At 37.0% G+C, this 23,983-nt stretch overlaps 1 protein-coding gene across 1 annotated transcript in view; it reads right to left on the reverse strand.

Annotated features, from left to right (window-relative positions):
* Nucleotides 1-23,983, reverse strand: part of COL15A1 (collagen type XV alpha 1 chain) — a 224,381-nt gene that overhangs the window by 56,123 nt on the left and 144,275 nt on the right. Inside the window, exons 21-25 of the mRNA XM_007499019.3 lie at nucleotides 20,342-20,395; nucleotides 18,019-18,087; nucleotides 16,730-16,765; nucleotides 13,110-13,163; nucleotides 12,949-13,008 (exon numbers count right to left, since the gene is read on the reverse strand). Coding sequence (XP_007499081.2) covers nucleotides 12,949-13,008; nucleotides 13,110-13,163; nucleotides 16,730-16,765; nucleotides 18,019-18,087; nucleotides 20,342-20,395 — 273 coding nt within the window. The remainder of the gene's footprint in view (nucleotides 1-12,948; nucleotides 13,009-13,109; nucleotides 13,164-16,729; nucleotides 16,766-18,018; nucleotides 18,088-20,341; nucleotides 20,396-23,983) is intronic.

Below are 23,983 nucleotides of genomic sequence, written 5' to 3' on the forward strand. Positions count from 1 at the left end.
AAGGGGGAAAAGAATCAATTTATCAAGATAAATTTAGGAAAATAGGAATCAAGAGGAGCTAGGGAATAATAGATTCAAGAAGCATTGACTTGGAATTGAGTAATGAATCTAAGAAATTAGGTCACCAGTAGATAGCAGGGTACCTGGAAGCTTTATTCCCTGGGCATACCGAGTCTTGTATATACCATTATGGCCACTGTATATACTGCCAGACTTGGTTGATGTATAGGTTAGTTTTGCCACATTATTATTTTTAATTCTTTTGCTACACATCATAACTCACTTGGTAGGGAAAGAATATTCTCAGAGTGAAAGTAATATAAAAATAAAATACACTGATATAAATTTAAAATTTAAAATTAGTTGTGGAATAAATGATACTGAATGCAAATATCTAGATTTAAATAAATGGTCCTAGATCAGTTGCATGCAAACTAACTATATATCAAGTTAAAAAGTATCTGATTTTCAGGAGTAGACAGTGCTATCCAAAAGTTAAATAATGATGATGATGATGATGATGATGATGATAGCTAACATTTATATAGTTCCAATTATGTTCCAGGCACTGTGCTAAGTACTTTACAAATATTGCCCCATTTTATCCTCACAACAACCCTGTGTGATGGAGACAGAAGAAAATGAGATGCAAAGAAAATGAGCTCAGGAGGAATTTGATGGAATCTTACAGACCCAGCCAGGGAGGAGAGAGTTCCAGGTAAGTTTCAAAAGCAGGAGCAGATCTGGTCACTTATTCATTTTGACTTGACTACTTCATTTCTCTTCTTCCTGGCCAACCCCTCTGAAGGAGGAAGGCAAAAGAAGCGCTTGGCTTTTACCCTCCTCTACCTGACTGAGCTGAAGAGAGAGTCTTGCCCAGTGAAGATCCCAGCTGAACTAGAACTCTTTTCCCTCAGGGGAAGTCAACTTTATTTCTTTTGAAGAGACTTGAAGGAAAGCCTTCAATAAGTGATCGGAATTAGAGTTGGGAAATCCTCTCTCCCTCTCTCCTCTTCCCTTCTTATTTCCTTTCTCCCAAGAAATAAATTAGATCTTTAATTACAGAAACTGTCCTCAGAACTTTGTAATAAGAGGGAGGGGCTGACTCATCATCTGTTAGGTCAGACTCCCTTAGGGCGGTCCAGCAGAGAGAAAGAACAAGAAGGAAGGTGCTCCTTTGAATTCAGTCCCCTACCTCAACCTGCTTCCTGGTGTCATCATCTATTTAGTCCCCCTCCTTCAGTATCCCTCTTCACTACACCTGGGAGGTAAGTGCTCTTATTAAACTCATTTTATAGATGAGAAAACTGAGGCAAATGGATACTAAATAACTTTCCCATGGTAACACAGCTAGTAAATGTCTAAGGTTGGATTTAGAAAGGCATCATTGATCTCATCAGGCATCATGAAATAAGAGTAGATCCAGGCCTAGAGATAGGAAGTCTCTACAGTTCAAATTTGGCCTCAGACACTTCCCAGCTGTGTGACCCTGGGCAAGTCATTTGACCCATTGCCTAGCCCTTACCACTCTTCTACCTTGGAACCAATAGACAGTATTGATTTTGAGATGGAAGGTCAGGGTTTAAAGAAAATAAAGGCAGTAGGATCCATTTACCCAGACGTAGGTACTTTCCCTAAAGACTCTCTTGGGTATCATACTGGGAATAAAGAAAAGGTTCTGTTTCTGATGAACTGTACAAGTGTTTCCATCTTTATACAACCCTAAGACTTAGGTGAACAGAAATGATGTACCTATTACATGCAAGTCTCATGGCACATTTAATACTATACATGCCATCATTTATTACTTTACCATGTGTCTGCTATGGCATTACTAAGTATGATTAGCATCCTTGGTCTGATGGACATACATAGTATACAAATCATATTTTGGGTGATTCCTTTGTTGCTATGTTTTGCTATACTACAGCAAGAAGCTAGTAAAGAAACAAATATAAAAACAGCTATTTTTTTAGCCAGAAAGAAGAAATGAAAGATGCAAGAAGTTCCTGGGAAATTTGGAATTCTTTTATAAGATCATTTCACAGATAGTTGTTGACTGTATTACTGTTGCATTCGGCATTAACTATAGTCTTCTAGTGTCTCACATGCCATATATGGACTATCAAACTAAAAATTGGTCATAAGAGTCTTTGAGGATAGAATCTAAAGTATTCAAATAGGCAGTATGCTGATATTGGGTACAAGCAAAAATAAACTTTAAAGATTTGAGATTCAGGAGGCAAGGAAATTAAGGGACCTGTCCTGTGATCCAAAGATATTTGTGCTATTTGTATTTCTTCCAGAGGCAATCCACAAATATTTTTGTATCAGATATAAACTGTTCTCTCTGCTATGAGAGAAGGTGAAAGGATTAGAAGACATCCTTCTCTTTTTTCTTTCATGTGTTTCTGGAAAGGATGAAAAAAATGACCTGGTTAGAACCAAGAAAATTACTAAAAAGGCACAGAGGAATCCAAAGCAATGTTAAGAATTGGGGAGTAGATGAATTTGGCTCAGAAGGGGGAGGGGAGAAGTCACTGATGTTAAATAATCGATATGTCTCCCCCCTCCCCCTAGAAATTGTGTCTGGAACAGCTAAGGAAGGAACGGTACCTTATTTTCTATGAAATGATAAAGGATCCACAAGTGCAAATAAATCCTTTGCTAGCTCTAAGATGCTGTCTTGTCATGGTATTTAGCAACCCTTTGCAGAACAGTACAGTGTTCGCTGCAATGTGATATAAAATGGGCACTTGGGGGTTCATTCTTTCTTCCTATCACATATATTATGGAGAGCTTATCAGAATTTAATAACATGCTGACTTCTGCCCCCTTTCTTATTATTCACGTGGATTTAAATGACACTAAGAAGGAACTTTGGAAAGGTCTCTCACAATTGCAAAGTCCTAGGGTACAAAGCTGAAGAATTCAGAGGTACGTATGTTGTATCTATTACTACTATCCAATGACAATAAAGACTTAAAAAGGTTTAAAACAATACATAGGAGAAGTAAAAACTGGCTAGGAAGATAGTGTGGGAAAATAAGATGTGGGATTTTTGGACCACAGTTTAAGATACAGTATTTATAAGTCATTGACCATAAATTTAAAAAGGTTTTGTACAAAGAAAACCAATGCAACCAAGATTATAAGGGAAACAACAAACTGGGGAGGGGGGGATTATAACACACTTCTCTGATAAAGGTCTCATTTCTCAAATATATAAAGAACTAAGTAAAATGTATAAGAATCCAAGTCATTCCCCAATGGATAAATGGTAAAAGCATATGAATAGGCAGTTTTCAGATGAAGAAATCAAAGATAATAATAACCACATGAAAAAATGTTCTAAATCCCTCTGGATTAGAAAAAATGCAAATTAAAACAACTCTGAGATACTATCTCACACCTGTGAGATTGGCCAATATGACAGTAAAGGAAAATGATAAATGTTGGAGGGAATATGGCAAATTTGGGACACTAATACATTGCTGGTGGAGTTGTGAAATGATCCAACTATTCTGGAGGACAATTTGGAATTAAGTCCAAAGGGCTATAAAAGAATGCATACCTTTTGATCCTGTAATACTATTGTCAGGTTGATATTCCAAAGAGATTTTTAAAAATGGGAAAAGACCTGTTTGTACATTTCTTTATATTTTTCACTCATTTTCCAAACTAAGAAAAACATATACATGTTTATTTTTTTGCACATTTCTTTATATTTTCTGTTTGCATAAAAATATTTATGGCTGCACTTTTTTGTGGTGGCAAAGGATTGGAAACTAAAGGGATCATGTTCAATTGGGAAATGGCTGAACAAATTGTGGTATATGATGGTAATGGAATACTATTGTGCTATAAGGAATGATGAACAGGAAGATTTCAGATAGAGCTGGAAAGACCTATATGAACTGTGAAGATTGAATTTGACTCTCCTCTGATTGTAACAATGAAGGTACTTAGCTCTTCCTTGATTGTGAAGATTAAATTGTAATCCCCTGTTTATTTTTAGATTTTAATTCCCCAAAATGTAAGCACAATGCTTAAAGTTTAGTATGGAGATCTACCTATTTTGGATTTTAACCACAAAAAGGTATGAATACCCATTTCATACACTGAGTGGGAGGTCTATAACTCACATGTGAAAGAAAGGCCAGTCCTGGAATGGAGTGTCAGCTATGATTGGTAGATGTAAAAATTTAGGGGAAGTGACACAAGAGAAAAAGGTCTTTAAAAGTGGAAATAGAGACACACAGAGGGACACAGACACTTAGAGTGAAGAAAGACACTTTGAGTGAAGAGAGACTTGGAGTGAAGAGGGACACTTTGAAAGAGACACACTTGGAGTGGAGCCTGCTTGAGTTGAGATTGATAAAGAATCTGCTGATTGAACTGACATGTGGTGAGTGTAAAGGCTGACATCCTTCCTTGGCCTTCTGGAGGTGTCAGCCTCCGGGAAAGACCCATCGTCTTGAGACTCCTTTCCCCTGTCTGGGGCTTTAGAATTGCTACCTAGCTCAGAGGAAGCTGGAGCTCTCCCTCTCTCTCTCTCCCCTTTTCTCTCTTTTTTAATATCTTCCCTCTATTGTAAACTAAACCACCATAAATTCCATTTTACTTTAGTAATTAATTTTGAGATTTAGAAATTAAATCCCAATTTTGATCACCAATTAAATATTCAGTCCAACCATAAAATTAACAGAACCAATGCAGAGTGAAATAAGCAGAACCAGGAGAACATTATACACAGTAACTACAATATGTGGGATAATCAAATGTGATAGACTTTGCTACTAACAGCAATACAATGATACAGAACAATTCTGTGACTTATGAAACAGAGTGCTATCCATCTCCAGAGAAAGAACTGTTGGAATAGGAATGTAGATGAAAACATGATTTATCACTTGTTTGTATGGGTATATGTTTTGGAGTTTTTGTTTTATAAGATTATTCACTTACAAAAATGAATAATATGAAAATATGTTCTGCATAATGATACATGTATAATCCAGATTGAATTGCTTGTCATCTCTGAGAGGGTGAGGGAAAAAGGGAAGGAGACAATATGGATCATACAACTTTGGAAAACATATGTGGATGTTTGTTATTAAAATTTTTAAAAGGAAAAATAAGTCATTGGCCATAATAATTGGCCAAATTGGCCAAAATAAGTCATATAAGGATATAGTTCATTCAATAAGGACCAGGAAGAAGTGTTTATTGGAAGATTTGTTAATCTTATCAAGTAGTCTTTAGGCTGAAAATGGCAAGAGAGAGAGAAAAATTACTAGATAAAACTGCTAAATCAGGTAGGGCAATAGAAACAGAAACACAACATAGAAAGAAGAAACTATGTGGGGCTCCAAAAGTCTTAGTGAAGTTTTAAACTATTAAAGACTAAAACTATATTCTTTAGTAAAGAAATTAGGAAATATATTAAGTATTGATAAGATAAGAACTTTAGGAAAGGGGTCTCTGAGACTGTAGGCAAGGCAGAGTGCTATGCCTGAGATCAGAACTTGGAAGGAGGGAAACAGGCAAAGTTCTGACAGTTGGTTAGGACTTCTGGGAGTTTCTCTCTCTCTTTAGCTTCTGGAGAAGACAGACAACTCAGACCTTGCTCTTTGATGTCTATAGGGGAGAGAGAACTCTAAACCATCTGAAGAGGTTTTCCTACCTTCCTTACTGTGAGAAATCATCGTGGAGAAGAATCTGTAATATCTGCTTTATTGGAGAATGTTTTGAGAGAAGAAAGATCAAAAGCTTGTTTACCCTCTGGTCAGCCAGTCTCTGCCATATTGGGCTGATGGACTCTGTGTTGATTTGGAGACATCTTTGGCAATATTAAGTTATTTTAATAAGGATTATAGTTAGGTTTTAGTCAGATAGCATTTTGGGTTGTTTTTTTTTTAGTAAGTGCTAAGCAGTTTCAGAGTAGCTGGAAGAAACAGAAGAGTTTGCTGTGAGGCAAACATAGGAAGGTGGGTAGGTATAATTTCCTCTTAGTGTTAAGGCTTTCCTTGTTACTAATCCTTATATTTACATCTGTTAAATATATATATGTATATATATATATATATTTTTTTATAAATATATAGTCTCCAAGTAAGTTACATACTGCCCTGGTGAAGGGAAGTCATTCCTAGCTTTCCTTCTGAGGGGAGAACTGAAAGATACTTTTGTGAACATTAACAAAGTATTTTTACCACAGCATCCTTCTCAACAACACTGATAATAATCTCCATTATTTCAATACCAATGTGATTAACATGATTAATAAACAAGATAAGATCTTAGATCAATTATATAAATATGACCTCATGAATGTCATCAAGATATGATAGAGTTGAACTCATCATGACTGAAATGGTGAAAAAATAGTATGCTTTCTTCAAAAGATCACTGAAGGACAACTAAGTGGCTCAGTGAATAGAGAGCAAGGCCTGGAGTAAGAATGACCTGAGTTCAAATCTGGCATCAAACATCAAACAGTCTTAACTGTGTGACCCTGAGCAAGTCACTCAACCCCAGTTGCCTATCCATATCACTTTTGCCTTGGAACCAATACTTAATATTGATTCTAGAACAGAAGGTAAGGGTTTTAAAAAAGAAAAGATCACTGAACTGGAATAGCACAATAAAAGAAGTTATACAGTAGAGTAAACATCTATGAACCAGAGGATTAGTCATAGTGGAAATCATTGGGGTGAGGATCAAAGGAGGCAGTAACATAAGACATATTGTGGTATTATATTACAGATTGTCTGATATGATGGGGGAAATTGTTGATGAGCTTCTTATCTAGGTAATAAAATAGGTAGCACTTATAGGTAGCATTCCACAGCCTATATATCAATTACAGGTAATAAATTTCCACACACCACAGGCTAAGGTTTTAAAGGGAAGTTTACTCAAAAGTAAAATATTCTCAAAGAACAATTTTTATTGGTCAATAAATGAATGACTATCTGAAGAGGACATAGTGACAGAAGAGGAAGCTTATTAATGACACCAGATTTTTGTTTTTAAGAGATACCTACAGAAGATGAAAATGAAAAATCTAAAATCTGATCAATGGGTATAAGTAATAGGTAGAATTTCTTGAAATGATTGGAGCTGCTCCAAAATAAAATGAGTTTCTTAATGGGGTAGTGCATTCTTTATCACTTGGAGTTTTCAAGTGAAAAAATGTTTGCCTTGTTTAGGATATTATAGAAAAGGCACACTTTTTTTTTGAGGACTGGACTAACAACTGTTGGAATCCCTTCTATCTCTAAAATTATATGATTCTATTGCAGCTGGTGTATGATATTCCCCATCAAAAAGTTTTTCTATTATACCTTTACCCATTTCTTTACCTGTACTACTCTGTTCTATAGGAATTAGAGCTACACATTACATTTGGTTAATATTTTTCATTACTGATAGATCATATTGAATTGGCTTCCTTTAATCTTATTATGAAATACTACCTAACACTTATCCTAGCCACTGTCTCTCTAGCAATCAACTAAATTGTCAGAATTGTATCACATAGACCAATCTTTTGGGCAACTCAGAAGTGACCAAGGTGACTTACAAATATATATCCAAATATTTATCTGGGACTTGGTTTGGTTGTCCTCTAGGAATCTTTATTGGGACTTCTTCTGAAAGTAAGGGGACTAACTTAATTTCCTCTTTTGACAGGGTAATTAGACTAGTAGGTCATGGGAATGCCATAGACATATTATAATTGTATTTCAGCAATTAACTTTCCCCTCTCCTGATATCCTTGTGGACAAGATGAAATGACGTATAACAGATGGGTTAAAACTACCTGGTTGAAAGAACAGACAAAGGATGATTAATGGATCAATGTCAATATGGAAAGATATCTATACTGGAGTGACAGAGGATTTTTCCAATGTGTCCCTTTATCCTCCACTTCCAAATCTACCTTTTGTTCTTGTAGATGGACATAAGTGTTAATTGCAAAGAAAATTTGAATAATTGCAAGTAAAGGGGCCCTGTAGTACTTAAAAGAAGTAATGGAATGAAAGAGATATGGACTAAATAATTAACTCTAGAATCCCAGAGGTAGGACTGGTATTCAGACATTGGTTCATGCTTTTCACAAGCCAGATCCCAGAAAGTCTTATTCTCTAAGTCTGGATAGGTCTCCTAAGAAGGGGCATGATGCCAGATTTCCACTACATTGTATGTACTCTTAGGTCTTTCTCCAAGGTTCAATGGCATCAGCCATCAAGAGAATACTCTGCAACATATCTTTAGGCAAAGTATCTGTTTAAAAACCATCTCTTCTGTCTTCAGTTTCTAATTAGTTTTTTCCATGCTGTCTACTTTTGATTGGATTTGGACTTGCTTTTCTAATATTGGATTTCTCAATTCACCTCCAGACATTTATACTTGGTTCCTTACCTTCATTTTATTCTTAATTTTTAATTTTAATTTAAAATCTAAAATAGAATTTTGACTTCTTTTTTTTTGACCATGTGGCTTCTATGGCTTCTCTTTCAGTAACTGGTTCATAGGTACATGCTTATTGTTCACCCAGGCCATCTTGCCATCTGCCTTGCCCCTGCTGCCTTGCTTATTCCCACCTACCTTCCATCTGATGCTCTCATTCAGCAATTAAATCAATAAATCATTACTTCTTAAAAGGATATATTGGAGGGCAGCTAGATAGCTAAGTATATAAAGAGCCAGGCCTAGAGATGACATATCCTGGGTTCAAATGTGATCTCAGACACTTCCTAGCTGTGTGACCCTGGGCAAGTTAATTCCCATTGCCTAGCTCTTACTGCTCTTCTGACTTAGAACCAATACATGGTATTGATTCTAAGATGGAAAATAAGGGTTTTTTTAAAAAAAGAATCTGACTACCTCCATGGATCAAATAACTAGTGTTGAGTGAAAGATTTTTCAAGATAGAGGAGATCAGAGCACATTTGAAGATTGAAGAACAAGAGCCAATTTTTTTTATTGTTCAAATATTTCAGTTATGCCTGACTTTTAATAACCCCATTTGGAGTTTTCTTAGCAAAGATACTAGAGTGGTTTACCATTTACTTCTCTAGCTCATTTTACAAATAAGAGAACTAAGGCACACAGAGTTAAGTGATTTGCTGAAGTTGTATTACACAGCTAGTAACAGTCTGAGGCCATATTTGAACTCCAGAAGGAAGATGAGTCTACCTGATTCCAAGTCTAGTGCTCTATTCACAGTGCCATCTTGAGTTCAAAGGGACTGACTAGAAGGGAATATTTGATGGACTAAAATTTGTAGGTAGGGGGAAGATTTTGAAAATAGGAGGAAGAGCATTGATTTAAAATTGGAAAATATCCCAGACATCATCTGAGGTATGTTTCTTTTTGTACAGATGAGGAAACAGACCCAGAGAAATTTTGTGATTTGTCTTGTAAAGTAAGGAAGAGGGATGAGAAGCCAGGCTGATGGATAGATCAGCCTAAGGAGCAGCAGAGGAGGGGCAAGAGAATCCTGGGAGTTTGGAAAGCTGGAAAGAAGCCTATGGTCAAGCTGAGAAGGAGAGGGAAGCCTATGGTCAAGCTGAGAAGGAGAGGGAAAGGAGTAGTTTCCAGAGGCTGAGAAAGAGCTCTACTGGATTTCTCTACCAGTTGGGACCTGGCACCATTCAGAGATGCTCAATACCGCATTGAGATTCATCAACAGCTATCTGAATTCTCAAGATGGATTTTGGTTGGACTCACTCTGGTGTGAGCCACCTAATCCATTCCCTTGGATTTTTCTCCCTTACCTGTCCCTTGAACTGAACATTAGAATATAGTGAGACCATTAAGTGTAGGGAGGGACAAGAAGTCGTTGGTGGAAAAGGAGGCCAAGGCCCTGAAGACTCCAGTCTCCAGACATTGAAAGTCAATCTGCAAGTGGGGTAGTTCATAGGAATATCCTCATCCACTTACTCTGTTTTCCTCATCCTTCCACCATTGCCTTCCCCATTGTTCATCAAATAAATCATATTTAGAAATATTTAGATTTGGGTTTAGGTCTGCCTTTAGATTATAGTACAAAGGAGTTGAGGTTTAACTAGATTAAGATAGGATTTCAAGCTGAAATCTTGTCCTTACCTTCTTTTTTTGAAAATTTTATTTAATTAGATGATTTAGAATATTTTTCCATGGTTACAAGACTCGTGTTCTTTCCTTCTTCTTCCTCCTCCCCCCTTCCATAGCTGACACACAATTCCACTGGGTTTTACATGTGTCTTTGATCAAGACCTATTTCCATATTATTAATATTTGCACTAGGGTGATCTTTCAGAGTGTACTTCCCCAGTCTTATGCCCATTAACCCATGTGATCAAACAGTTGTTTTTCTTCTGTGTTTCTTTTCCCACAATTGTTCCTCTGGATGTGAATAGTGTTCTTTCTCATATATCCCTCCAAATAGTTCTGGATCATTCATTGCATTGCTACTAGTAGAGAAGTCCATTACATTCGATCGTACCACAGTGTATCAGTCTCTGTGTACAATGTTCTCCTGGTTCTGCATCTTTCACTCTGCATCAATTCCTGGAGGTCTTTCCAGTTCACATGGAATTCCTCTAGTTCACTAGGTGTGAGGTAATACCTCAGAGTTGTTTTGATTTGCATTTCTCTGATTATAAGAGATTTAGAACATTTTCTCATGTGCTTATTAATAGTTTTGATTTCTTTATCTGAAAATTGCCTATTCATATCCCTTGCCCATTTATCAATTGGGGCATGGCTTGATTTTTTGCGCAATTGATTTAGTTCCTTATAAATTTGAGTGATTAGACCTTTGTCAAAGGTTTTTGCTATAAATATTATTTCCTAATTTGTTGCTTCCCTTCTAATTTTGATTGCATTGGTTTTGTTTGTACAAAAACTTTTTAATTTAATGTAATCAATATTATTTATTTTACATTTTATAATTTTTTCCTAACTTTTGCTTGGTCTTAAAATCTTTCCTTTCCAAAAGATCTGACAAGTATACTATTCTGTGTTCACCTAATTTACTTACAGTTTCCTTCTTTATGTTCAAGTCATTCACCCATTCTGAGTTTATCTTGGTGTAGGGTGTGAGATGGTAATCTAGACCTAATCTCTCCCACACTGTCTTCCAATTTTCCCAGAAGTTTTTGTCAAATAGTGGATTTTTATCCCCAAAGCTGGAATCTTTGGGCTTATCATATAGTGTTTTGCTGAGGTCACTTACCCCAAGTCTGTTCCACTGATCCTCCTGTCTGTCTCTTAGCCAGTACCATATTGTTTTGATGACCACTGCTTTATAGGACATTTTAAGATCTGTTACTGCTAGGCCACCTTCCTATGCATTTTTTCCCATTATTTCCCTGGATATCTTTGATCTTTTGTTTTTCCAAATAAACTTTGTTATTGTTTTTTCTAATTCAGTGAAAAAGTTTTTTGGTAGTTAAATGGGTATGGCACTAAATAAGTAAATTAGTTTAGGAAGGATTGTCATTTTTATTATGTTAGCTTGTCCTACCCATGAGCAGTTGATGTTTTTCCAATTATTTAGATCTAGTTTTAATTGTGTGGAGAGTATTTGGTAGTTGTGTTCATATAGTTCCTGTGTTTGTCTCAGTAGATAGATTCCTAAGTATTTTATATTGTCTAGGGTGATTTTAAATGGAATCTCTCTTTCTAACTCTTGCTGCTGAGATGTGTTGGAAATACATAGAAATGCTGATGACTTATGCGGGTTTATTTTATATCCTGGAACTTTGCTAAAGTTGTTGATTATTTTGACTAGCTTTTTGGTTGATTCTCTAGGATTCTTTAAGTAGACCATCATGTCATCCACAAAGAGTGATAACTTGGTCTCCTCATTACCTATTTTAATCCTGTCCTTATCTGTGACAAACCCAAACTTTGGTACTCCTGTGGCTCAATACAGCTGGCTGATGAACCCTGTCATCTTTCCTTACCCCTGAAGGTCTGACAGCAAAAGCATCTTTGGGAAGTGAGATCAAAGGGGGTCCCCTTGCCACTCTGAGGCAGATAGCCTCAGGGGTCCTGAACTCTACTAAGGGAGACATAGCGCCACCTCAACTGAACCAACCTGTTCTCAAACCTTGTCTCATGCCCTCACTTCTCCCTTTCTACTTCTCACTGGAGTGATGTCTTTCCAGTTGAGCCAGTACCTGGTTTACCTCTAGCCATTAGTAATAGAGGAGAGGAATGCCAAGTTCTTTCTCTCTCCATTTCCCTCCTCCATTACAATCTAAGGTTTAACAGATAACAATTGGCCCCGTTGCTATTCAAATCCAAATTCTCTAAGTCTAAATCTAGCTCTCTGCTAGCTCTTTTCCTCCTCTCTTATGCTTCTCAGTCTTGGAAAGGAAGAATTGTCTTCTCTGAAGAAGAAGAAATGAAGACAGGATTGATGTAGCTCTAAATATTTTAAAGTGGAATGAAGGGTCAATGAGGGAAAATTCATCTCTTAAAACTTCAGTCTTGGAGCAACTAGGTGGCTCAGCGAATGGAACACTGGAGTCAAATCTGGCTTCGGACACTTATTATCTGTGTGACCCTGGGCAAATCATTTAACCTCAATTGCCTGGCCCTTGTTATTCTATTGTCTTAGAACACTGTTACTAAGACAGAAGGTACAGGTTTAAAAAGAAAACAAAAAAGCTTCAGTCTTCTAGGTATGGTAGGGAGATGAGCTGTCCACTGAAGGTAAGACAGGAGGGAAGAATTAGTGTTTGTGGAATGCAGAATTAGTTTGGAAAAACCACTGCTGGGGAATGAAGGAGTGAACAAGCAATGGATAAAAACCTTGACAAGCAGCAATAAGGGCCTAGTTGAACTGGTATATCATGTCCTTGAGACAGAGTTCTCATTCCATAAAGACTGGTTCAATGAGATAAAAATCTCGTCACATAAGAAATAACACCCAGAAGTACTTACTAATAGTACCATTCCACGTTCTCCTTTGGCACCTTTTAGTCCATTCAGACCCGGTCTTCCCTGAAATTAGTAAAAAGACTTTTAGCATATACCTTATTTTAATTATATCGACATTCACAATAATTTTCACAGTCTTCAGTTTGTGAAACACTAATACTTACTGGTCGCCCTGGGAAACCTAATTCTCCCTTATGTCCAGGTGGTCCTTTGGGCCCCTGTAGTCAAAGTAAAAAGTATTATTGGTTAAGAACAGAATTTAAAATTCCATTGCACATCACTTCCCTAAAAAAAAAACTAAGGCTGATATTTCACTTTCAGAGAAATATGAAGTTACCAAGTAAGAAAAAAACCCATTAAACTGGAAAAACTTAGTATCTGCATGAATGATGGAAAGAATAGAGTGTTGTCTTTGGGAAGAAAGAGGAGAAAGGAAGCTCAGGAGAAAAGAAGTAATAATGAAAAAATGGAAAATGTGAGGGTATCCTCTTGAGATATGGAACTCATTCCAACACACACATACACACATACACACACACACTCACACATACACACACTTATACTTACAATGTTACTGACTGGGTTCTCATGATCAATAAGTTTGCCCTCTGGTCCCCAAAACAGTACAGAGCATGGGATACTAGTATATCATTCCCAGTTAACTTAAAAGTTTAAAGTAGATGAATTGGAAAACATAACAGGTCTTGAACTATGATTTCAATATAAGGAACTCTCTACTATGGAAAATCCCTCCAATGACAGTAACTCATCAATAACTTGTAATTTTAAGGACAGCTAGGCGGCTCAGTGGATAGAACACTAGACCTGGAGTGAGGAGGTTAAAATCTGGCCTCAGACACTTCCTAGATGTATGATCCTGGGCATGTCACTTAGCCTCAGTTGCCTAGCTTTACCACTGTTTTGCCTTAAAATATATACTTAGTACTTAGTAGTAATTCTAAGACAGAAGGTAAGGGTTTAAAAAAAACTTCCAATTTTAGACAGTTGCCTAGGACACAAAGTAATCTGCTCATGTTTGTATAGTTAAAATATATTAGAAGTAGGACTTAAGTCAGGGCTTCCTGACTCTTAACACTAGTTCTCCATCTAGTCCAATGCCACATTGCGTCAAAATATGTAAATTATCCAGTACCTATTCTGAGATTACACTAATTTAGGCTATTCACAAGTTATTACATTGAAAATCATACATAATTCATGAAAGATGAGCCAGTCTACTCATGATCAATGTTCGGAATACAAATCATAATTACGAAAAAAGTCAATTTAGAGAAACAGATGCAATCTGAGGAAAATTTCAAAGACAAAACAAGCAGTTAGTGGATAAATGTGGAGGCCAAGAGTTCCCTTGAGCAAAAAATCTTTTCTTTAGGAAGCACAAACAAATTCTTAGAATGATGTTGAGGCTTCTCTTTATGGTCAGAATTAGAAAATACAATTAGAGTGTAAATCATGATTGAATGGGGAAGGTGGGCAAGACAAGGATTTTAGTTTGAGCAGCCAAAGAAGTTCTCTGGGAGTTGACCTTGTGAAGGATGTACCAGATTGATAGTGAGAAAGGCTTGAACTAAGACTAAGAAAAATAATAATCAGTTCTCCTATGTTGCCATGTAGTAGACTTCCCCTAATACAGGCACCAATAAAAGGAAGCTATACCAGCATTTAGAATATGAGAATGTGGACAAATAAAACAAATATATTTCTAGCTTATATTCATTCGTTTGGATGTTTTGCCATTGACCCCAAATCAACATGTCTAAATTTAAATGAATCCATCCCTTCACCCAATTCAGTATCTTCAAACGGAATCTCCCAAATAACTTTCCTATTTCTGTTATTAGAGAAGAGGTGAAAAGTTAGTAGGGTATATAGTTGTGTATACTCCTTATCTCTCTTACTAGATGGAAGCTCCTAGAAGGCAGGCACCAGTCTTATTTCTCTTTTTATCTCCCTCAGAGCCTAGCACAATGCTTTATGTAGATTTGGGCTCTTAATGTGTTATGAATTCATTTGGTTTGAATTGAACTAAGATAAGATAAGTCAAGATTATCATTTGGGAAGGAAGCAATTCCTTTGGCAATTCCACCATGATATCAACTTCCCTTGGCCACTCAGTTCCTCCTGTGAGGAGAAATTTTCTGTTTGTTTTGTCTTCTATGAGGTCAGGGGCAGCAATGTGGCTCAGTGTGATAGAGAGCCAAGTCTAGAAATGGGAGGTCCTGGGTTCAAATATGACCTCAAACACTTCCTAGCTGTAGGATTCATTTGACCCCTATTGCCTGGCCCTTTTCTCTTTTGCCTTGGAACCAATATATAATATTGATTCTAAGATGGAAGGTAAGAGTTTAAAAAAAAAAGAAAAGAAAGGACCATCCAGAGGGAGGTCCAGGAGTACAGTCAGTCTTCTCCCATAGAAATAATGCTCACTGGAGTATAACACTCCACCTACTCTGCCACTCTAGGCTGGAGACACACACAAATGGATGACAGCAGGAGATCAAAGCTATAGTCATAGAGCAGTTAGCTGAGGTAAAGCAGTTGGAAGCAGAGAGAGCAGATCAACTCACTGAAGTGAAGCTTCAAGCAATGCAGTATAGCAGGGGCTGGCTGGCAAATCAGCTCAGTGGATGGCAATAAGAAATGGGGTGGTGGTTTGCAAGCAAAAGCTTCCATTCGGCTCTTACTCTCAGGAACAGAGTGAAAACACAGTGACATTCCACTTAGCCAAAGCTGAAAATCAAAGAGGAGTGTTTAATGTAGAAAGAGCAGTTGATTTCTCTCTCTCTCTCTGTCTCTCTGTCTCTCTCTCTTTCTCTCTATCTCCCTCTCCCTCTCTCTCTTTTTCTCTCTCCCTCTCTCTCCTCTGTCTCCATCTCTCTCTGTGTGTGTCTCTCTCTGTGTGTGTCTCTCCCTCCCTCTCCCTCTCTCTTTTTCTCTCTCCCTCTCTCTCCTCTGTCTCCATCTCTCTCTGTGTGTGTCTCTCTCTGTGTCTGTCTCTCCCTCCCTCCCTCCCTCCCTCTCCCTCTCTCTCTTTTTCTCTCTCCCTCTCTCTCCTCTGTCTCCATCTCTCTCTGTATGTCTCTCTCTCTGTGTCTGTCCCTCCCTCTCTCCCCCTCTCTTTGTGTCTGTCTCCCCCTCTCTCTCCCTCTCCTGCCCACTTTCTGTCTCTGTTTCTCTGTGTACGTGGCTCTCTATACCTCTGTCTCCCTCTCCCCCCTGCCCCGTCTCTCTGCTTCTATCCTTCTTCCTCCATTCCTTCCTCTTTCTCTCTTTGCCTTTGTCTCTCTGTTTCTGTCCCCCATGTCTGTCTGTCTGTCTGTCTGACTCACTCTTATTCCTTTCATCCTCATCCATATACAAACAGTGAACACTAGCAGAAAGGTGTTTTTTGAATGTGAAGAAATGACATTTTCTAAGTTAGTGTTCAATTCCAGGAGGGGCTGATGTTCAAAAGGAACTGCCTGGCTTCCACTGCCCTCCTACAGGGACCTAGGTGAATTATTTACACAATATAGCAGCTTTAGGAGATGCTAGTTCTCTTTGGATTTGTTAGCATAACAAAAGCATTTATATTGAAGACCAAAGTAAAGACCAGTGAAATTGATCACCTGCTTCAAGTGTTAATACTCCAGATGAACATTTAGGTTGTTACAAATATACACTTGGGTCTTTTATGAATGACAAATGCTTATAAACAATTCAACTACATTGGGCATGGTGTTTAAAATAGTGTCATACAGATTTACTCAATGTTTTCTCATACCATTGGCCCTGGTGGTCCCTGAATTCCAATTTCACCCTGAAAAAAAAAAGTTTGTGTTAATCTTTTCATTCCTCAACAACACTTATCGTACATAGATGACCCCATGAGCCAGGTACTAGACTTAGGTGCCAGGACTACAAAGAGGAAACAAAAAAGACTCTGCTCTTAAGGAGTTTACATTCTCCTAGGGAATATAGTATCTGATTAGATAAATATATACAACATATACTTTTAGTAATTACAAAGTCACAAGGGTGGGGCAAGGTGCAGTAACATCTAGGGGGATATGGAGAGGCCTCTTATGGAAGGTACATTGAAAGGAAGGCAGGGATCTTATGAAGTAAAGCCATAGATCTAGAAAATGTAATGTGATTATAATGGGGGATTCTGCATTGGGAAACATCAAATGGGCATGTTTGGCAGGCGTACAAAGTAAATGATGGGGAGTAAAGTGTGATCAGTTTGGAAAGATGAGCTAGAGCCAGATGGTGAAAGACTTTAAACACCAAACAGAAGAGTTTGAATTTTATGCTAGAGTTAATAGGGAACCACTGAAGCTTCCTGAGAAGATGAATGACATTGGTGAAGGGGCTACTTCTAATTTTTGCAGAATACCAACTTTGGAGAATTTGGGAGGTACCTTGGATGGGGGAAAACCTGAAGACAAGGAGTCAAATTAAGAGATTATTATAATAGTCCAAGTGAAAGGTGATTAGGGCCTGAACTAGAATGATAATAGGGTGACTGGAGAGAAGGGGAGAGATTCCACAGATGTTGAGGAAGCAAAATTAGTGGAATTTAGCAAGATAAGATCAGGCTGGAGGGATAGGAAAAAGAGCAAAGATGACTATGAGGCTGTAATTTGGGTGATGCCCTCAACAGATACAGAGAAGCTGGAGAAAGGGAATAGGTTGGGTGTTTTGGAGGAAGATAATGAATAATGTTCTGAACACTGAATTTGAGAGGCTTACATGATATCTAGGTGTAGATGTCCAGGAGTAAGCTGGGAGTGTGGATTGTAGCTCAGGGGAAAAAAAAAAACATGAGAATGCATATAGAGATCTGGGAGTCATCTGCATACAGATGATACCTGACCTCATGAATTCTTTACCAAATATATCAGCTTTAGGAGATGCTAATAGTCATTGGGGATGATTTGGGACACCCTAAATCAAAAGGGATTTAATAGTAAAGCAGACTGACGGAAATATTTCCTAAGAGAAACTCTTTAATAAAAGATGGTCATTCAAATGCCCATGTAAAGTCAATAATTCTAGTGAGACCTTTACCTTTTTCAACATCAGCCTCTCCAGGGGAATATTGCCAGTAAAAATGGTTCCTGGTTCACCCTTTTCACCCTGAAAGGCAGAGAATTTTGTGAGGAAACCAATTTGGTAATTAAAAAAAATATTTTCCCTTCATACCTTCATTTAACCAATAGCAGCCTCCAACATGCATGACATCTTTTTTTTTTAATTTACTGTTATGCTTTACTTCTACATTACAAATCTTTATAGATTACTCTCATTCTATGAGAGATCTCTTGTTGTAAAATAAAGCAATTAAGCAAAACTAATGAGATAATGATGATCTGAAAGTGTGTATGATGTTCTGCATTTGTAACTGTCCCACCTCCGTATTTGAAAAATTGTTAAAAAAAAACCCCAACTTTCCAGAAATCCATTTCCTCTCCCTCCCACCATCTATCAAATTGAAAGAAAAAGGGAAAAAATCCCTTGTAACAGTTTCTTGTAACAGGTTCTATATTTGAGGAGGTTGGTTTCTCTATTTGTCTATAGAAAAAATGAAGGAAAAGGAATTTAAGAGTGGCTTTGATTTCTGCTTCACTTTTTTCCTTTCTGCTTTTCTTTCTTAGCTAGAATTAAACTTTAATTTGATTTTAGGCAAATTTGCTAATGATGATTTTAAGTTTCTATCACTGAATTAAGAGAGTATGCTTATTTCCCTCTTATTCCATTTATTGTTTATTTGAAAATGCCTGACTTAATAGGCAATACCTCTTTCCAGACTCCATTTTCCTCTAGTATCACTGATTTAGAGCTGGAAAAAGGCCTTATAGTCCATCAAGTCCAAACCCTATGTTTCACAGAAGTATAAATTGAAGTATGTGAAGTATATGAAGAAGCTAGATGACTTGTCCATTGTCGTGTATCTTGTAAAAGTCAAGCAGGATTTGAACCTAGTTTTTCCTGACATAAAGATTAGTCAATGATCCATAATACTACCCTTCTTCCCTAAGAATGGGTATGTTGACTCCTGAGAGTCGATTATCTTAAAGATGCTATCACAAAAGTTTATAACATTTATGGATATCCTTTAAGAATATTGTGCAATTTTTTCTCCAGGACCTCCTAAAACCCTTTTTTTAGTCTTTTCTATTCTCAGTTTTATTCCCTGAATCTCTTTCCCAGGTATATATATAACTTTCAGAGATTCCTCTTTTCTTGGCACTATCAAAAATTAATAAAAAAATTAAGTAATTTATTATAATTGATAAATATTTATAATAATAAATATTATTAATAAATGTTTATGAATTAACAATAAACTTGCTTTTATAATACATAACATAAATGAAAATAATAAGATTAATAATTATTACTTTAACAAGCCAAGAAGTGAATTGATACCAGTTATTGACACCAAGCTATAAATGCTAAATAAGGTATAACATATTGTCTCTTTTGGGAGTAGCTGCATTTTAGTTACATATGTAACAAATCAATAAAAATTAAGGAATGTGAGTTCTCAATTGATGTTGAAAGGCAGTGTAGTACAACAGATAGACAAAGCTAGGGGCATGAATTCAAATTCTACTTCTGATACACACTAGCCATGTGACTCTGGGCACCTCTCAGTGTTCTAAGTAGGTAGTTTGAAGTTTCAGAGAGGTGCCAGCCTGCCATGGTAGAGAGAGAGTTTTCATCTGGAAGCAATCAAACAGCAAAGCTGGTTGGGGAGGTTTTGGGGGTCTGAGTCCACTACCTTCTTTTATATGACTGTAATCAGTACCCCAAAGACTGACAACTATACCTTCTTTCCTTAAATGCTAACTAACCCCATCCCTAGTCTTTTCCTTTTCTCTTTTGCCTTTTAGAAGTATGAAATTAGAGAGGAAAGCTGGGCACTTCTAGCTATTGCATTCTCTGCATTTTAGGTATTGAGCGTATTCCAAAGCATGGTAGATGCTCGGCCAGGGCTGCTTCAGAAGCTACCAAATCCCCAGCACCCTAGACATCAGCTGGAGACTAAAAGATCATTTTGTGATGATGCTTAAGAAAGATTTGTGCTTAAAGTAGGAGCCAGACTGAATGACCTCAGGAGTGCCAATGCTACCCTTCTATGGATTTATAACAACAATGCTATCAAACTCCAGACGGTCAGGGGTACTGTGACTGAACACTGACATTCAAGGTAATAATGTCTGGGAAAATGACTTCATATTTTATTATTCATTTGCTTTCAAAACTGTAAGACCATTAACATGTCTAGATTGGAAAAATAGAAAACAACAGATGAGTTCAACTAATTTTGGATTGTTTCACAAAACCTTGAGAACAGTTAGAACTTTTGCCTTTATTTCCTTCTTACCTTTTCTCCTGGCAACCCTGGAAACCCAGTGTCACCTTTTGGTCCCTTTGGTCCCTGTAAAAATGTTATAACAGAGAATTACTATTCCTTAATTACCTGGGGATAGATTTGTCAAAAGTAAAGAAAAGGGAGGGAAATAACTGCCAACTATATGAAAGTCTTGAAAACATTATAATATTATGCTGATTTTAAGTTGGATTTTGGAGGAAAGAGGCCTAGACCCAGGAGTCAGAAGATATCAGTTATAATCCTGTCTTTGTAAATAATTAGCTATATGTTCTTGCCTTGTCAACTCTCAAAATTCATTTTTATTTATTTATAAAAAGAAAGAATTGGACTATCTACCTTCTGATAAAGAATTAATAGAATCATAGTACAGTTAGGTAGTACAAGGGATAAAATACTGGGCAGGGAATCAAGAAGACTCATCTTCTTGAGTTAAAATCCAGCCTGGGCAAGTCACTTAATACTGTTTGCCTCAGTTCCTTATCTGTGAAAGGAAATGGAGGAAAAAAGAACTGGAGAAGGAAGTAGCAAACTGCTATAGTATCTTTAACCAAGAAAACAGCAAATGGGGTCACAAAGGATTATAAATGACAAACAATAACAAAACCAAAAGATTCAGAATCCAATTTGAAGTACTTTCTTTTTTCTTTCTTTATTTCACGTAGCTAATGCAGGAATTAGTTTTGCAGGACTACACATATTTATAATGAATTCTGGGTTTTGTTTTGTTTTGTTTTTTTGCTTTCTCAATGGAAATGGGAAGGGAAAAAACTTGGAACTGGAGGGCATTAGACTTTAGGGTCTTCAAATTCAAATAAACTATCATAAAAAATCATTGTGGAATTAGAGTTTGGCACTATTGTATTTGATCATACAAACCTATTGGTTTTCTTTTGAGATGGCATTAAATTTGAGGTACATTTAGTCCTTAAAGTTTATATTTTGCTAAGGATCATAATACTACTAAGAACTACTTAGTATGTATATGCTACAAATATAATTTTGATCATAAGATTACAGATCTAGAAGGGATAGAGACTATTTAGAAAATGTTCCTCATGTTACATATGAACAACCTAAAAAGATCAGAGAAATGAAATGACTTTGCCCAAAGTCTCACAGGGAACAAAAGTAGAGCTGAGATTTGAACTCCAATTTCATGCCCTTACCACATCACCACCTTTGCTGATAAAATTGTGGTTTCAGTAATGATGATGATTATAACTAGTATTTATATAAACTTCAAGGTCTGCAAAGCATTTTTCAAATATGATCTCATTTCATCCTGACAATAACTTCAGGGGGGAGGTATCATTAGCGATGCTGGCATTCACTTCATTAATCATGGAGAACACAACTACATCTCCTGTGATTCTCAATGATAATCTTTCTGTAAGCATTCCACAGATGAATTAGTCTTTCTTTTAATATTGGAAGGGTATCAGAGCATCATTTAGCTTGCTTTCATTCTCATTTTCATTTTCATTCACCTTCTTCTCCAACCTTATTTGAAGGCTCTCTTTACAGATAGGTCATCATTGACAATCTGATGCAACCTGTTAAGCCTCATAATTCTATTGTACTTTGGTCCCTTACAATCCTAACTCTTCAGATGATGGTGTTTTGATTCACAGTAACAGAACATCTTTGGGGTAGTACTGATTTTAGAGATAGGTTTTGCACCCTTAAGGACCTTATGATCACTGGAAAGGATCTGTATTTTCCCAAATATGAATCAGATACATCTTTTCCATTTGCTCAACTCTGGGCTAAGATCATTGTCTATTTTTATCACCTGTCCAAGCTATATACATTGGTGAGTTAAACCAACGAGCTACCTATTAAACCATAATCTGAGCAATATTTATTTTTCATTTTTTTTTTAATTTAGGTGATTAAACATTTCTTAGCTTATTATGGATTCCACATTGGAACTCGATATAATTATTATTGTGTCATTTGGGAGTAGGAATTTAGAGAACATTGCTACCAATAGGAATCCATCTGCTTACATGCTTCGTAGGGCAATTCATGTTACAATTTAACAAAATGTTAACAGTCAGCAACTTCTTTGAGGTTTATTCTATTCAAATTTATCACTCAAAAAAAGATCCTCCCCAAACTAAGGACATTCTCCTTCCTTTTGCCTGGAACACAGCTTAGTGGATAGAACATAGTCTTCCCCATTCCACCCCAACTCCTACCCTTATACCAGAAGACTTCAACATATATCTTGGTATTTCTTTTAAACACCCAATCTCAACCCAAATATCCAAACCAACTTCCATGATCAATTCCACCATTCATCTTAGCCATTGCCCATAAATGTTTTCCTTCCTTATTCAAGAACTCTGAAATTCCTTTATTCAAACATAATCTTTTATCATTCTATTTTATTGCCCCAAACCTATTTTTCATCCATTCCTTAGGGATTTCCCAGGTTTTCACCTCTGGTCTGGTTACATTTTCTTGCCTTTCCAAACTTAACCTCTAGGTGAACAATTTCACAATTTCAACTCTACACTGACCTCTATTGTTAGATCATTTGCTCCCTTATCCTGTTTCCAATCACATCTGGCCAAACTCTGAGCTTGGGTTATTCTCATTATCTGCCTTTTCAATTCTACTCATGTGCTGCTGAAAAAAGTTATTCAGAAAGTTATGAAACTTTGATTAGAGGATCCAAGCCCGCGACACATTTATGTTATCTAATCTCAAATGGACCCTTCCCACAAGGAGGCAAATCTTCTAACTCTTCCCTAATCAATTCTCTATCCCTTTAATTACACAGGTTTTTAAAAATCTTCTCTCCTGAAGCCTCCCACATCACCTGCCTCTATCACAAAGCTAAGGACTTTGCTACACAATTTGCACCCTCCCCCAAATAAGGCAATTCACTGAGAACACCCTTTCCCCCTTTTCTCAGCTCATACTCAACCCTTCTTCTCCCCCTGCCCCCTTACCTGGTGAAGAAGTATCCCCTTTCCTTGTCAAGACAAACCCCTCTACATAATTCCACCCCCTTCAGAAGATTGTCCTAATTACCATCTCCACTCTCTTTAATCTTCAACCTCCCCACTACAATCTCTCTTCAGCTTCACTGCTAGATTTTGGCTCCACTATCTCTATTCTCTCCACCCCACCTGGATCCCTCATCACCAGAAAACTCATCATTAAGGAGGTGCATCTGCTTTGGTCCTCTCACCTCCTCAGTATCCTCAGTTGCCTTTATCTCTTTGATTGCAGAGGAAAAGGAAAAAAAAGAAAACACCTCCCAAAGCTTCTGACTTCATTTCCTTCTAGTTTCAATGCTTGGTTTTGACTCTATGCCCTAATTCAGGTATCCTCTTTCTCCTCCACCCTTTTCAGCTTCCTTTTGAGTTTTGTCTTTTCCCATTAGATTATAACGCATGTGTTTTTTTTCTTATTTGTATTCCCAGCACTTAGCATAGTGCCTGGCACTTATTGAATGTATATTGCATTGCATCATATTATCTACCTATTCATTGATTCCTTCTTTCCCCAATGCCTACAAATGTACCTAAAACTCCCTCATCTGTTAACAAAACAAAACAAAAAACCTTCCTTAGTCCCTTCTTTCCTCCCCTCCATTATTATTCTAATTTTCTTTTTCAT

This window comes from Monodelphis domestica, chromosome 7 (assembly GCF_027887165.1).
Source record: "Monodelphis domestica isolate mMonDom1 chromosome 7, mMonDom1.pri, whole genome shotgun sequence".
NCBI lineage: Eukaryota > Metazoa > Chordata > Mammalia > Didelphimorphia > Didelphidae > Monodelphis > Monodelphis domestica.